Here is a 17517-nt window from a genome sequence, read left to right as displayed (position 1 = left end):
AGATCAAGAATATACTGGCGTTGGGAAAGAAAAAGGCTGGAGGAATCTCGAACAACAGCAATGCCTAAGAAATGATGAAGGAGTCCTAGGTCAGTCATAGAAAATTCAGATCTAAGAAGAGAGACAATATGATCTAAGAACTTTTAAGAGGAGGCGGTAAGAATGATATCATCTACATAGAGAAGTAAATAGGCAGTGTCAGAAGTTTGATGATACACAAAAAGAGAGGTGTCGGAGAGAGATGGAGTGAAGCCTATTGTTTGAATGAAGGAGGAGAAGCGTTGAAACCAAGCTCGTGGGGCCTGTTTAAGACCGTAGAGAGATTTCTGAAGAAGACATACATGAGTTGGAAAGGATGGATTTTCAAAACCCAGAGGTTGCTGGCAGTAGACAGTTTCTTGAAGGGAACCATGGAGGAAAGCATTTTTATCATCAAGTTGGTGAATGGGCCATGAAGAGGAGACAGCAACACTAAGAACGGTGCGAATGGTGCTAGGTTTAACAACAGGAGAGAAGGTTTCTTCGTAATCAATTCCTTGTTGCTGAGAAAAGCCACGACAAACCCACCTGGCTTTATATCGTGAGAGGCTCCCATTGGAGTGGAACTTTTGGCGAAAAATCCATTTTCCAGAAACAATATTTGTATTGGGAGGACGAGGAACAAGTTGCCAGGTGTTGTTTTGAAGTAAAGCATTATATTCTTCTTGCATGGCAGCGGCCCAATTGGGATCAAGTAGAGTAGTTTTGTAATTCTTTGGAAGAGAAGTGAGAGATACGGAGGTATGAAGGTTTAGGCGGTCTTGGGGTTGATGAAATCCTGATTTGGCCCTAGTACGCATGCGATGATCATTAATCGGGGCTGCTGTAGGAATAGCACGAGGGGGTAAGGTGGGTACTGGTGAGTCCGGCGCAGCGGAAGAGTCGGACGAAGGAGTAGGGCTGGGTGGTGGAGTGGGAGCAGGGTTGGGTGGTGGAGTGGGAGTAGGGGCCGGGGGTGTTGGGGAGGGAGCAGGGGTCGGGGGTGTTGGGGACGTCTCGGGTGGGGTGAGTGTATGGTTGGGATTGGCTATGGTGGGTGTTAATGGTGGTGGTGATAAGTTGTGTTCGGCAGGTAGGGGAGTATATAGTTGGAAAGGACGGGGAGAGGGGGTGTTTGTGGAGCTAGGGGTGTTGGATGGTGTAGTAGTGCGTTGTGAGAAAGGAAAAATGTGCTCAGCAAACGTGACATGACGAGAGACATGAACGTGTCCGGTGTGAAGGTCGAGACAACGATAGCCTTTGTGCTCGTCAGAGAAGCCGAGAAAAGCACATGGGATAGAGCGTGGTGACAATTTATTTGCAGAAGTGGCGTAGGCATTGGGAAAACAGAGACAGCCGAAAACACGAACCGTGGAGTAGTCGGGGTGGGAAAGAAAGAGGGAATAATAGGGAGTAGTGTTGGGTTTAGTTTTAGAAGGTCGAATATTTAGAAGGAAGGTGGCCATGTGTAGGGCTTCAGCCCAAAACTTGTGAAGCATAGATGATTGAATGAGGAGAGTGCGAACTATATCATTGAGGGTGCGAAGAGAGCGTTCTGCTTTACCATTTTGAGGGGAGGTGTAGGGACATGAGAACCTAAGAAGGATGCCATGTTGTAAGAAGAAAGTACGATTTTTAATGTTATCAAACTCGCGACCATTGTCACATTGGATAAAGCGAATTGGGAGGAAGAAGTGAACAGACACATAGCGTTGAAAATTAAGGAAAAGAGAATGGACCTCGGATTTGTTGCGTAGAGGAAAAGTCCAGACAAAATGGGTGAAATCATCTAGGATAACAAGGTAGTATTTAAAACCCGAAACACTTGCAATGGGAGAGGTCCATAAATCACAATGTATTAATTCAAAGGGATAAGTGCTACAAGAACTAGAGGAACTAAAGGGAAGACGCACATGTTTGCCTAATTGACAAGACTCGCAAAACACAGAATTATGAGAGTCCCTATTACATGGTATGGTAAATTCAGTAAGCATAGAAGCTAAGACGGCGGGGTTGGGATGGCCCAAGCGACGATGCCAGAGATCGACGGAGGCCAGCATGGATGTTGGAGGGGTGGCGGCAGGAACTCCATTAAGAGAATAAAGATCACCGGAGCTATTGAAGCGAGCGATCTCGGCCTTGGTCAGGTAATCCTTCACAGATAAACCAAAAGGGTCAAATTCAGCCGAAACTAGATTGTCGCAAGTAAATTGGCGAACAGAGATAAGATTTTTAATGAGGGCGGGTGCAACTAGAACATCGCGAAGTAAAAGAGGTTTGGTGGAAGAGGGAAGTTGAGCCTGACCAACACAATATATAGGAATAGATGATCCATCTCCAAGGATAATGGAAGGGAAAGGAGATTTAGTGCAAGAAGATAACCAATTACTAGATGCAGACATATGACTAGAGTGTTGGGAATCGTAGCATAATTTTAAAAAAATTCCTATGCTCACCAAGATGCATCTATGGAGTATACTAGCAACGAGGGGAAAGGAGTGCATCTACATACCCTTGTAGATCGCGAGCGGAAGCGTTCCAATGAACGTGGATGACGGAGTCGTACTTGCCGTGATCCAAATCACCGATGACCGAGTGCCGAACGGACGGCACCTCCGCGTTCAACACACGTACGGTGCAGCGACGTCTCCTCCTTCTTGATCCAGCAAGGGGGAAGGAGAGGTTGATGGAGATCCAGCAGAACGACGGCGTGGTGGTGGATGTAACGGGTCTCGGCAGGGCTTCGCCGAGCTTCTGCAAGACGGAGAGGTGTAGCAGGGGGAGAGGGAGGCGCCCAAGGCTGTAGGTTGCTGCCCTCCCTCCCCCCCTTTATATAGGCCCCCTGGGAGGAGGGGGGCGCCAGCCAGATCCCATCTAGGGTGGGGGGGGGGCGGCCAAAGGGGGGGAAGGGGTGCCTTGCCCCCCAAGGCAAGTGGGAAAACCCCCCACCCTAGGGTTCCCAACCCTAGGTGCATGGGGGAAGGCCCATGGGGGGGCGCCCAGCCCACTAGGGGCTGGTTGCCTTCCCACTTCAGCCCACGGGGCCCTCCGGGATAGGTGGCCCCACCCGGTGGACCCCCGGGACCCTTCCGGTGGTCCCGGTACAATACCGGTAACCCCCGAAACTTTCCCGGTGGCCGAAACTTGACTTCCTATATATAATTCTTCACCTCCGGACCATTCCGGAACCTCTCGTGACGTCCGGGATCTCATCCGGGACTCCGAACAACTTTCAGGTTTCCGCATACACATATCTCTACAACCCTAGCGTCACCGAACCATAAGTGTGTAGACCCTACGGGTTCGGGAGACATGCAGACATGACCGAGACGCCTCTCCGGTCAATAACCAACAGCGGGATCTGGATACCCATGTTGGCTCCCACATGTTCCACGATGATCTCATCGGATGAACCACGGTGTCGAGGATTCAATCAATCCCGTATGCAATTCCCTTTGTCAATCGGTATGTTACTTGCCCGAGATTCGATCGTCGGTATCCCAATCCCTTGTTCAATCTCGTTACCGGCAAGTCTCTTTACTCGTACCGCAATGCATGATCCCGTGACTAACGCCTTAGTCACATTGAGCTCATTATGATGATGCATTACCGAGTGGGCCCAGAGATACCTCTCCGTCACACGGAGTGACAAATCCCAGTCTCGATCCGTGCCAACCCAACAGACACTTTCGGAGATACCCGTAGTGCACCTTTATAGTCACCCAGTTACGTTGTGACGTTTGGCACACCCAAAGCACTCCTACGGTATCCGGGAGTTGCACGATCTCATGGTCTAAGGAAAAGATACTTGACATTGGAAAAGCTCTAGCAAACGAAACTACACGATCTTTTATGCTATGCTTAGGATTGGGTCTTGTCCATCACATCATTCTCCTAATGATGTGATCCCGTTATCAATGACATCCAATGTCCATAGTCAGGAAACCATGACTATCTGTTGATCAACGAGCTAGTCAACTAGAGGCTTACTAGGGACACGTTGTGGTCTATGTATTCACACATGTATTACGATTTCCGGACAATACAATTATAGCATGAACAATAGACAATTACCATGAACAAAGAAATATAATAATAACCATTTATTATTGCCTCTAGGGCATATTTCCAACAGTCTCCCACTTGCACTAGAGTCAATAATCTAGTTACATTGTGATGAATCGAACACCCATTGCGTCCTGGTGTTGATCATGTTTTGCTCTAGGGAGAGGTTTAGTCAACGGATCTGCTACATTCAGGTCCGTATGTACTTTACAAATATCTATGTCTCCATTTTGAACACTTTCACGAATGGAGTTGAAGCGACGCTTGATATGCCTGGTCTTCCTGTGAAACCTGGGCTCCTTCGCAAGTGCAATAGCTCCAGTGTTGTCACAGAAGAGAGTCATCGGGCCCGACGCATTGGGAATCACCCCTAGGTCGGTAATGAACTCCTTCATCCAGACTGCTTCCTGTGCTGCCTCCGAGGCTGCCATGTACTCCGCTTCACATGTAGATCCCGCCACGACGCTTTGCTTGCAACTGCACCAGCTTACTGCTCCTCCATTCAAAATATACACGTATCCGGTCTGTGACTTCGAGTCATCCAGATCTGTGTCGAAGCTAGCGTCGACGTAACCCTTTACGACGAGCTCTTCGTCACCTCCATAAACGAGAAACATATCCTTAGTCCTTTTCAGGTACTTTAGGATATTCTTGACCGCTGTCCAGTGTTCCATGCCGGGATTACTTTGGTACCTTCCTACCAAACTTACGGCAAGGTTTACATCAGGTCTGGTACACAGCATGGCATACATAATAGACCCTATGGCCGAGGCATAGGGGATGACACTCATCTTTTCTATATCTTCTGCCGTGGTCGGGCATTGAGCCGTGCTCAATTGCACACCTTGCAATACAGGCAAGAACCCCTTCTTGGACTGATCCATATTGAACTTCTTCAATATCTTGTCAAGGTATGTACTCTGTGAAAGACCAATGAGGCGTCTTGATCTATCTCTATAGATCTTGATGCCTAATATATAAGCAGCTTCTCCAAGGTCCTTCATTGAAAAACACTTATTCAAATAGGCCTTTATACTTTCCAAGAATTCTATATCATTTCCCATCAATAGTATGTCATCCACATATAATATGAGAAATGCTACAGAGCTCCCACTCACTTTCTTGTAAACACAGGCTTCTCCATAAGTCTGTGTAAACCCAAACGCTTTGATCATCTCATCAAAGCGAATGTTCCAACTCCGAGATGCTTGCACCAGCCCATAGATTGAGCGCTGGAGCTTGCATACTTTGTTAGCATTCTTAGGATCGACAAAAACTTCCGGCTGCATCATATACAACTCTTCCTTAAGGAAGCCATTAAGGAATGACGTTTTGACGTCCATCTGCCATATCTCATAATCATAGTATGCGGCAATTGCTAACATGATTCGGACGGACTTCAGCTTCGCTACGGTGAGAAAGTCTCATCGTAGTCAACCCCTTGAACTTGTCGATAACCCTTAGCGACAAGTCGAGCTTTGTAGATGGTCACATTACCATCTGCGTCCGTCTTCTTCTTAAAGATCCATTTGTTTTCTATGGCTCGCCGCTCATCGGGCAAGTCAGTCAAAGTCCATACTTTGTTTTCATACATGGATTCTATCTCGGATTTCATGGCTTCTAGCCATTTGTCGGAATCCGGGCCTGCCATCGCTTCTTCATAGTTCGAAGGTTCACCGTTGTCTAACAACATGATTTCCAGGACAGGGTTGCCGTACCACTCTGGTGCGGAACGTGTCCTTGTGGACCTACGAAGTTCAGTAACTTGATCCGAAGCTTCATGATCATCATCATTAACTTCCTCCCCAGTCGGTGTAGGCACCACAGGAACATTTTCCCGCGCTGCGCTACTTTCCAGTTCGGAAGGGGTGACTATCACCTCATCAAGTTCCACTTTCCTCCCACTCAATTCTTTCGAGAGAAACTCCTTCTCCAGAAAGGACCCGTTCTTGGCAACGAAGATCTTGCCTTCGGATCTGAGGTAGAAGGTATACCCAATAGTTTCCTTAGGGTATCCTATGAAGACGCATTTTTCCGACTTGGGTTCGAGCTTTTCAGGTTGAAGTTTCTTGACATAAGCATCGCATCCCCAAACTTTTAGAAACGACAGCTTAGGTTTCTTCCCAAACCATAATTCATACGGTGTCGTCTCAACGGATTTCGACGGAGCCCTATTTAAAGTGAATGCGGCAGTCTCTAAAGCATAGCCCCAAAATGAGAGCGGTAAATCGGTAAGAGACATCATAGATCGCACCATATCCAATAGAGTGCGATTACGACGTTCGGACACACCGTTTCTCTGAGGTGTTCCAGGCGGCGTGAGTTGTGAAACTATTCCACATTTCCTTAAGTGTGCACCAAACTCGTGACTTAAATATTCTCCACCACGATCTGATCGTAAGAATTTTATTTTCCTGTCACGTTGATTCTCAACCTCACTCTGAAATTCCTTGAACTTTTCAAAGGTTTCAGACTTGTGCTTCATTAGGTAGACATACCCATATCTACTTAAATCATCAGTGAGAGTGAGAACATAACGACATCCTCCGCGAGCCTCAACACTCATTGGTCCGCACACATCGGTATGTATGATTTCCAATAAGTTGGTTGCTTGCTCCATTGTTCCGGAGAACGGAGTCTTGGTCATCTTACCCATGAGGCATGGTTCGCACGTGTCAAATGATTCGTAATCAAGAGACTCCAAAGGTCCATCTGCATGGAGCTTCTTCATGCGCTTGACACCAATGTGACCAAGGCGGCAGTGCCACAAGTATGTGGGACTATCGTTATCAACTTTACATCTTTTGGTATTCACACTATGAACATGTGTAACATCACGTTCGAGATTCATCAAAAATAAACCATTGACCAGCGGGGCATGACCATAAAATATATCTCTCAAATAAATAGAACAACCATTATTCTCGGATTTAAATGAGTAGCCATCTCGAATTAAACGAGATCCAGATACAATGTTCATGCTCAAAGCTGGCACTAAATAACAATTATTGAGGTTTAAAACTAATCTCGTGGGTAGATGCAGAGGTAGCGTGCCGACGGCGATCACATCGACCTTGGAACCATTCCCGACGCGCATCGTCACCTCGTCCTTCGCCAGTCTCCGTTTATTCCGTAGTTCCTGTTTTGAGTTACAAATATGAGCAACCGCACCGGTATCAAATACCCAGGAGCTACTACGAGTACTGGTAAGGTACACATCAATTACATGTATATCACATATACCTTTGGTGTTGCCGGCCTTCTTCTTGTCCGCTAAGTATTTGGGGCAGTTCCGCTTCCAGTGACCACTTTCCTTGCAATAAAAGCACTCAGTCTCGGGCTTGGGTCCATTCCTTGGCTTCTTCCCAGTAACTGGCTTACCGGACGCGGCAACTCCCTTGCCGTCCTTCTTGAAGTTCTTCTTACCCTTGCCCTTCTTGAACTTAGTGGTTTTATTCACCATCAACACTTGATGTTCTTTTCTGATCTCCCCTTCCGCTGATTTCAGCATTGAATATACCTCAGGAATGGTCTTTTCCATCCCCTGCATATTGTAGTTCATCACAAAGCTCTTGTAGCTTGGTGGAAGCGACTGGAGGATTCTGTCAATGACTGCGTCATCCGGGAGATTAACTCCCAGCTGGGACAAGCGGTTATGCAACCCAGACATTCTGAGTATATGCTCACTTACAGAACTATTCTCCTCCATTTTACAGCTGAAGAACTTGTCGGAGACATCATATCTCTCGACCCGGGCATGAGCTTGAAAAACCAGTTTCAGCTCCTCGAACATCTCATATGCTCCATGTTTCTCAAAACGCTTTTGGAGACCCGGTTCTAAGCTGTAAAGCATGCCGCACTGAACGAGGGAGTAATCATCAGCACGCTTCTGCCAAGCGTTCATAACGTCTTGGTTCTCTGGGATTGGTGCATCACCTAGCGGTGCTTCTAAGACATAATCTTTCTTGGCTACTATGAGGATGATCCTCAGGTTCCGGACCCAGTCCGTATAGTTGCTGCCATCATCTTTCAGCTTGGTTTTCTCTAGGAACGCGTTGAAATTGAGGACAACTTTGGCCATTAGATCTACAAGACATAGTGTAAAGATTTTAGACTAAGTTCATGATAGTTAAGTTCATCTAATCAAATTATTTAATGAACTCCCACTCAGATAGACATCCCTCTAGTCATTTAAGTGAAACATGATCCGAGTTAACTAGGCCGTGTCCGATCATCACGTGAGACGGACTAGTCAAGATCGGTGAACATCTCCATGTTGATCGTATCTTCTATACGACTCATGCTCGACCTTTCGGTCCTCCGTGTTCCGAGGCCATGTCTGTACATGCTAGGCTCGTCAAGTCAACCTAAGTGTATTGCGTGTGTTCCGAGGCCATGTCTGTACATGCTAGGCTCGTCAACACCCGTTGTATTCGAATGTTAGAATCTATCACACCCGATCATCACGTGGTGCTTCGAAACAACGAACCTTCGCAACGGTGCACAGTTAGGGTGAACACTTTCTTGAAATTATCATAAGGGATCATCTTACTTACCACCGTCGTTCTAAGCAAATAAGATGCAAAAACATGATAAACATCACATGCAATCAAATAGTGACATGATATGGCCAATATCATCATGCTCCTTTGATCTCCATCTTCGGGGCACCATGATCATCTTCGTCACCGGCATGACACCATGATCTCCATCATCATGACCTCCATCATTGTGTCTTTATGAAGTCGTCACGCCAACGATTACTTCTACTTCTATGGCTAACGCGTTTAGCAACAAAGTAAAGTAATTTACATGGCGTTATTCAATGACACGCAGGTCATGCAAAATAATAAAGACAACTCCTATGGATCCTGCCGGTTGTCATACTCATCGACATGCAAGTCGTGATTCCTATTACAAGAATATGATCAATCTCATACATCACATATATCATTCATCACATCTTCTGGCCATATCACATCACATAACATATGCTGCAAAAACAAGTTAGACGTCCTCTAATTGTTGTTGCAAGTTTTTACGTGGTTTGTAGGTTTCTATCAAGAACGTTTCTTACCTACGTATGACCACAACGTGATTTGCCAATTTCTATTTACCCTTCATAAGGACCCTTTTCATCGAATCCGTTCCGACTAAAGTAGGAGAGACAGACACCCGCTAGCCACCTTATGCAACTAGTGCATGTCAGTCGGTGGAACCTGTCTCACGTAAGCGTACGTGTAAGGTCGGTCGGGCCGCTTCATCCTACAATGCCGCTGAAACAAGAAAACGACTAGTAGCGGCAAGAAGAATTGGCAACATCAACGCCCACAACTTCTTTGTGTTCTACTCGTGCATAGTAACTACGCATAGGCCTGGCTCTGATACCATTGTTGGGAATCGTAGCATAATTTTAAAAAATTCCTACGCTCACCAAGATGCATCTATGGAGTATACTAGCAACGAGGGGAAAGGAGTGCATCTACATACCCTTGTAGATCGCGAGCGGAAGCGTTCCAATGAACGTGGATGACGGAGTCGTACTTGCCGTGATCCAAATCACCGATGACCGAGTGCCGAACGGAGGGCACCTCCGCGTTCAACACACGTACGGTGCAGCGACGTCTCCTCCTTCTTGATCCAGCAAGGGGGAAGGAGAGGTTGATGGAGATCCAGCAGCACGACGGCGTGGTGGTGGATGTAACGGGTCTCGGCAGGGCTTCGCCGAGCTTCTGCGAGACGGAGAGGTGTAGCAGGGGGAGAGGGAGGCGCCCAAGGCTGTAGGTTGCTGCCCTCCCTCCCCCCTTTATATAGGCCCCCTGGGAGGAGGGGGCGCCGGCCAGATCCCATCTAGGGTGGGGGGGGGGGGGGGCGGCCAAAGGGGGGGAAGGGGTGCCTTGCCCCCCAAGGCAAGTGGGAAAACCCCCCACCCTAGGGTTCCCAACCCTAGGCGCATGGGGGAAGGCCCATGGGGGGCGCCCAGCCCACTAGGGGCTGGTTTCCTTCCCACTTCAGCCCACGGGGCCCTCAAGGATAGGTGGCCCCACCCGGTGGACCCCCGGGACCCTTCCGGTGGTCCCGGTACAATACCGGTAACCCCCGAAACTTTCCCGGTGGCCGAAACTTGACTTCCTATATATAATTCTTCACCTCCGGACCATTCCGGAACCTCTCGTGACGTCCGGGATCTCATCTGGGACTCCGAACAACTTTCGGGTTTCCGCATACACATATCTCTACAACCCTAGCGTCACCGAACCTTAAGTGTGTAGACCCTACGGGTTCGGGAGACATGCAGACATGACCGAGACGCCTCTCCGGTCAATAACCAACAGCGGGATCTGGATACCCATGTTGGCTCCCACATGTTCCACGATGATCTCATCGGATGAACCACGGTGTCGAGGATTCAATCAATCCCGTATGCAATTCCCTTTGTCAATCGGTATGTTACTTGCCCGAGATTCGATCGTCGGTATCCCAATACCTTGTTCAATCTCGTTACCGGCAAGTCTCTTTACTCGTACCGCAATGCATGATCCCGTGACTAACGCCTTAGTCACATTGAGCTCATTATGATGATGCATTACCGAGTGGGCCCAGAGATACCTCTCCGTCACACGGAGTGACAAATCCCAGTCTCGATCCGTGCCAACCTAACAGACACTTTCGGAGATACCCGTAGTGCACCTTTATAGTCACCTAGTTACGTTGTGACGTTTGGCACACCCAAAGCACTCCTACGATATCCGGGAGTTGCACGATCTCATGGTCTAAGGAAAAGATACTTGACATTGGAAAAGCTCTAGCAAACGAAACTACACGATCTTTTATGCTATGCTTAGGATTGGGTCTTGTCCATCACATCATTCTCCTAATGATGTGATCCCGTTATCAATGACATCCAATGTCCATAGTCAGGAAACCATGACTATCTGTTGATCAACGAGCTAGTCTATTAGAGGCTTACTAGGGACACGTTGTGGTCTATGTATTCACACATGTATTACGATTTCCGGACAATACAATTATAGCATGAACAATAGACAATTACCATGAACAAAGAAATATGATAATAACCATTTATTATTGCCTCTAGGGCATATTTCCAACATAGAGGCCCCTGAATCAAAGATCCAATCCGTACCTGAGTTTCCTTGTGCAGCAAAGTTATTCATGGCCTGGAGAAAGGCAGCTTGATCCCAGCTCGGCGTCGCAGGTGAGGGTGGTGTCGGAAGCAGTGCCGGCGGATACGATGGTGAAGGCAGTAGGGCTGGCTGGGGAGTGTAGTAGGCATTGGCCGGCTGTGGTGGGGGTGGCGTCGGGAGCAGGGCCGGCTGAGGTGTGTAGTAGGCACCGCCGTCGGTGTTGTAATGACCATAAGGAGCATATGTCGGGGCGGCGTGATAGGCATTGGCCGGCTGTCGGGGGTTGAGAACCCCGGGAGCACAAGTAGGCGGCCGAAGGCCGGGTTGCCAGGCACCTGAGTATGCCGGCGGAGCACCGAGGGTGGACGGAGCGGACCAAGGCATGGGCCATGCTTGAACAAGCCCCGTCCAAGGATCATGAGGAGGCCGCCATGCAACCGCAGATGGAGCACTGGTGGGTGGTGCAGGACTCGGTGCTGGTGATGTCGACGGCGCCTGTAGATAGGGTTTTTGCCGCGGTAGTTCGGACTAGGACGCCAGCCTGGGGGCGGTTGAACATATGACGATGCGGACGGCCCGGCGGCAGGAGCCGGCCTGGAAGGCGGCGCTGGTGTAGACGACAAAGGAGGACGAGCCGCAGCATGAAAGACCTTGGGGCGAGAGTCCTTGCGAGCTTGTGTTTCCGCCGCGAGTTGTAGCAAGGAATGAACTTCAGCGAAGGTAGGAGGGGGCCGTATCATCGGTATGAACGAGGCTTGCTTGTCAAAGTCTTCGCTGAGGCCGCCGACGACGATATTGATTAGCTGTGAGTCGCTAACTGTATCGCCGAGTTCGCGGAGCTCATCACCAATGGTCTTAACGCGCTGGCAGAACAGGTTCACCGGAGCGTCTCCTTGCACCATATTGCGAAGCTCGGTGTGGAGAGCGTTTTTCCGAGCGTCGGTGTTGCTTTGGAAGAGCTGACGGAGGGAGTGCCAGATGTTGGCAGCGGTGCGCCGTCGTGATCGAGCATGTTGAAGATCTCGGTGGTGATGCGGGTGTAGAACCACTGGACAATCGCGAGATCGTCTTTCAACCATTGCGGATCGTCGGGGCGGGGAAGACAGTTGGCGGCGACATGCGAGCGCAGGTTGCAGCGGCCGAGGTGGAGATCGAAGAGATGTCTCCAATGGTAATAGTTGTGGGCGGCGAGATCAAGAACTATGGGGATGTAGGGGCTGACGTCGGAGATTGTGTCAGCAAGAGATATTGGTGTGGCGAGGATGGGTGCAGGGTGGTTTTATGGAGCTATGGTGAGGGCCGAGAGAGAAGCGGCCGCTGCGTTGGCAGCCTTGGCGATGAGTGCGGCCCGGCGCTCGAAGTAGCCGGGCGGCGGCGGCGGTGGCGTTGGCGGAGCCATACCCTAAACCCTGGGACCGGTATCTGATACCATGAAAGCTGAATAAAACTGTTGCTTATTGATGATTTGGTGCGGCATACAAGAGTATATATGAGGCTACAAACCGACTTGGGATAAGGGTACAAAATTGACTTGGACTAGAAGTCGTATATCATAATGACTACTCTAACAATTTACTTTGAGAGAGATAGTACACTTCAGAGACAAAATTAGTCTGGCAATGCTTCAAGTCGCCTCTCCACAGATGGAGTCGGTCATCACATCGTTTATATCGGCGGAATTTAGAGATGTTGGTCAAATACCACTACACCATTTGTGGCAAAATAAAAAGAGGAAGATGTCATGGAGAGTTTACTTTTGACAGGGGCCAACAAATTAGTAGTACAACCATAATTCAGAAGCATAAATAGCTTAGTTGTCTCTCCAAACAACGGAATTTCGCATTCATATACTTCCGTATCAAACCGTGGACGCAAATATTCGTGCCACCGCACCATGTAATCATGATTTCCAATTTTTCAGATGGATTATTACACTCGACTGAAGTAAAAACTTACACTCCCTTGACAAAACAAGAGAAGTGAAAGCTAGCTCTAGGATCTACGCCAAGCATCGCACACTCGTCAAGATGGATCTGAGGTTTCTCGTCTCAGTCGAGACGCATTCACGATCGAACAAGGCAGAGACCACAGCGACACCTTTGAGATTGGGGAGGCCAAGTTCCATCACCGAACCTGCATTTGTCGCGTTGATGCCACCAATGGCAACCACAGGCAACTTTGAAGCCAAGCAAACAGCCTTCAGCCCTTCAAATCCCAAGGTGGGATTGTTCGCCTTCGTCGTGGTTGGGAAGACGCCGCCGCAGCCGAGGTAGTCCGCCCCGTCTCTCCAAGCCTGCTCGGCTTGAGCAGGGGTCTTGCACGAGACACCGATGATTTTACCCGGTCCTAAGAGCTTCCGAACCTCCCGTGCTGAAATGTCTGATTGGCCAACATGGACACCATCAGCATTGCATGCCAGGGCAATGTCTACACGGTCGTTGATCAGCAGCGGCACTCCACTCGACTTGCAAATATCCATGCAAGCCTTGGCAGCCTCCAAGAACGCCCGTGATTCAATGTCCTTTTCTCTGAACATTACCAAACACGAAGTACATCAGTGAAATACACTAGTAGATATTCACAAGTACTCCTATTTTGCAATAAACAGACCTCAGTTGGACAATGGTGGCGCCTCCTTCAATTGCAGCTTTCACGGCATCTTCTATTGAATGACCCCACCTTTTGTTCATCCTAGAGTCTGTCACTGCATACAGGAAGAGGCTGTCTGGATTGAACCTTTGCTGTGATCCAATATTGTATGGAGGACACCTGAGCCTGAAAAGGTGGTCAAAAGGGCCTTGAGGTCCATTTCCAATGACAAGGTCTTTACTGTGATGAAGAGCCGATTCAACAAAGTTCTTCGCCACCTGCAGAGTTCACATATACAGCAAAAGAAACAAATATTCAGAAACCACTAGAGGTTGATTTAGCTACATGATATGATAAATCAGGCAAAAACTAAGTTCTAAGAACAAATTAGAAATAATTTTTCTGACAATTATGATGATATTTGCATGATACATGTAGCAATTCTGAAAATAGGCCAAAACAGACATGCCAATGGGTCAACACTTAACAGTCTACAGATGATATGCCTAGTTACTGATCAAGATGCTGGCAGCAACAAAAGTATGCTACTCACACCGATCCATATTAATTGTCGCTGATTTAGTACAAATCAATATGGAACAGAGGGAGTACAATAGATCATCTAATACAAGGCTAGTTATCTCTAGTGATGCACTATTTTCCGAGCTCACTATACGGGAGAACTTGTGGAGAGCAACTTGACTGTGTGAAGGTATATGTGGGTACAAAGTACTATAACACAAACCTGAACAGCATTCAGCATACTTGAACCTTTTGCTAACTCGGCAGCAATAGATGAGGCTAAAGTGCAACCAGTTCCATGTGTGTTGCGGGTCTTTATGCGATGCCCACGAAGCTCGACGAATTCCTTGCCTAATGATGTAGGCCAGAGTTTATATCAGGCTGCTAAAAGAGCAGGAGCTAGATGTAATAATGTAGTATGAAAAGATAATCATAGAACACATACCATCGTAGAATACGTCAATAGCTTCTGATGAATCTGGCATGTCCCCGCCTTTCACAAGTACATATCTGCAAATTACACATCATTTACTTTATTGACTGAAAACTTAAAACTTCCATGGATCTAATTAGCAATAGTATGTAGTGATTACATTTCTTAAATAACCGCTGAAAGGTGAAATAGCTTTCAAATAGTACAGCACATGGCAACAGCTCACAAGGTTTCACATTCATCCAAAATGTGCTTAACCAGTTTGCTTCAACAGACATACTTAGAAGGTCATACCCAGGGATAAGACACTAGATGACTTTTACCCATGTAAGTTAACAACTGGATGTACATCAGTACAAGCACAGGATAGTGCAGGTGTAAGGTATGACAATAGATAAGGTATGATCCGCTTCAAAGTTACAAGAATACAAAATACAAACCTTGGACCAAATTTGTAAATGGATTCTGCTGCATCACGCATATCGGCGATTGTGTGCAATGATACACCCCCAAGTAATTTTGAAGCTTCTTTCACATTTGGGGTGACTATATCGGCCATGGCAAATAGTTCATCCCTGCTCAAAGCAATTGTAACAGTAACTTAGTAAGCGATATGAAATTGACAATGTTATGCCAACAACAATGCAACCAGAACTTATAAATGCACATAATACAAAACAAGTATTAGCCAGTAGGCATGTAGATGGGTGAGCTAAATGGTACCCTCCGACCTAGGGTCAGACGGTGCCCTAATATCCATCAATTTGCATCCATATTAGTCAAGTACCTATAGTAAGTGAGAGTAGATGGATCTGAAAGACTATCTCCACTTGTAGACACCATAACTGGATCCACCACTAAAGCTGCCTTCAGATACGGAAGTCATATTAAGTAAATAAATGGGCTGCCATAGATATGTTTTAATCGAACTCTTGCAATGGATCCCCATACCTTTGACTGGAAACTTCTGGAGACTCTCACACAGAATTTTAATTATTCCAGCCGAAGGGAGCATTCCTGTTTTCACCTGATCAAATCAGGAAAAGGCAATGAACACGCTAACACGCTATAGATAAGCTAAAATGCAATCAATGCACACTAAGTTAATAAGGTGGTGTTTGGTTCTCTAGTCCTAGGACTTTTTCTAGTCCCAACTAAAAAGTCCCTAGTCCCTAAAAAGTCCCTCCCTGTTTGTTTCCAGAGACTAAAAAGTCCCTAGTCCCTTCCTAGAGGTTATTAAATGACCATGTTGCCCCTAGTATATAGAAAAATAACAATCAAACAACACCATGGGGTGGCGGGCCAATGGGTGCATGGAGGGGCATTATTGGAAAAGTCCCAAAAAGTCCCAAAAAGACTCTCTTTGAGAGTCTTCTTCATTTAGTCCCAAATGCCTAGTTTAGTCCCTAAAAAGTCCCTCCCGTTTGGTAAAAAAGTCTCTAAGAGGGACTTTTTCTAGTCCCTACACAAAAAAGTCCCTCGAAACAAACACCCCCAAGTTGTGCATCACTTCAAGTTCCAGAACCAGAGAGTCATATGACGGCTTCTAATAATAGTGAAAAACTACTTTAATGCACAGTCCACAGGACTAACATAAATACTGTCAGCGGAAGTCAAGTACAACATCTTTTTTTTTCGAAAAGGAGGATATAGCCCCGGCCTCTGCATCAGATGATGCACACAGCCATATTATTAATTATTGAAACAATGCCAAGCTAAGCTAAGCACTGAGGCTGATCAAAGTGACGAACAAAAAACAAAAGAAAAAAAAAACGAGGTCATCCACATAGGAAACACATCGGGGCAGCATCTCCAAATCCTACCACAAAACCTAGAGTTGAGGCCGATCAAATAAGCCGTACAACAAAACTTGCATGAATGCAACAGCACAAATTTCCAACCTGCCTTCTGAAGCTACACGATACTAACCAGTCAATGAACTGTCGGTGATAGACTAATCATGCCAAATGAGAATTGATTTAGACAGTCCAAAGTTCCAGTTTCTAGGGAAGTAAAAAATTAGCAAATGCAACACAGATGCACCGCTTAGTGATTCACAGGAAGTCAGCAACAGCGGTAGTAGGTGACAGCATCAACTCTGAGCAGCGCACAAACAGAGCACTAAAAAGATCTTCCAATAGCTAGCACTATCCAAGATACCTAAACTGAATTATTTGAAGTTGGCATCACAACCGAAAGAGGAATAGATAAGCATCGCATCCCCAAACTTTTAGAAACGACAATTTAGGTTTCTTCCCAAACCATAATTCATACGGTGTCGTCTCAACGGATTTCGACGGAGCCCTATTTAAAGTGAATGCGGCAGTCTCTAAAGCATAGCCCCAAAATGAGAGCGGTAAATCGGTAAGAGACATCATAGATCGCACCATATCCAATAGAGTGCGATTACGACGTTCGGACACACCGTTTCTCTGAGGTGTTCCAGGCGGCGTGAGTTGTGAAACTATTCCACATTTCCTTAAGTGTTCACCAAACTCATGACTTAAATATTCTCCACCACGATCTGATCGTAAGAATTTTATGTTCCTGTCACGTTGATTCTCAACCTCACTCTGAAATTCCTTGAACTTTTCAAAGGTTTCAGACTTGTGCTTCATTAGGTAGACATACCCATATCTACTTAAATCATCAGTGAGAGTGAGAACATAACGACATCCTCCGCGAGCCTCAACACTCATTGGTCCGCACACATCGGTATGTATGATTTCCAATAAGTTGGTT

The 17517-nt window shown here is 46.9% G+C and overlaps 1 protein-coding gene across 2 annotated transcripts; it reads right to left on the bottom strand.

Moving 5' to 3' along the window:
* Nucleotides 1-13023: 13023 nt before the first annotated feature.
* Nucleotides 13024-15975, bottom strand: LOC123144049 (probable thiamine biosynthetic bifunctional enzyme, chloroplastic). 2 transcript variants are annotated; one of them, XM_044563061.1, is made up of 7 exons: nt 15727-15975; nt 15563-15638; nt 15216-15350; nt 14788-14852; nt 14566-14693; nt 13842-14098; nt 13024-13759 (listed from the first exon to the last, which is right to left on the bottom strand). In XM_044563061.1, the coding sequence occupies exons 1-7, from the start codon at nt 15788-15790 to the stop codon at nt 13231-13233; spliced, it is 1254 nt and encodes a 417-aa protein (XP_044418996.1). In that variant the 5' UTR covers nt 15791-15975; the 3' UTR covers nt 13024-13230. The 2 variants fall into 2 exon arrangements, with proteins under 2 accessions (XP_044418996.1, XP_044418997.1); XM_044563062.1 differs by having other exon boundaries at nt 15563-15642; nt 15727-15866.
* Nucleotides 15976-17517: the final 1542 nt, after the last annotated feature.

This window comes from Triticum aestivum, chromosome 6D (assembly GCF_018294505.1).
Source record: "Triticum aestivum cultivar Chinese Spring chromosome 6D, IWGSC CS RefSeq v2.1, whole genome shotgun sequence".
NCBI classification, from domain to species: domain Eukaryota; kingdom Viridiplantae; phylum Streptophyta; class Magnoliopsida; order Poales; family Poaceae; genus Triticum; species Triticum aestivum.
This window is presented reverse-complemented; position numbering and strand designations above follow the sequence as displayed.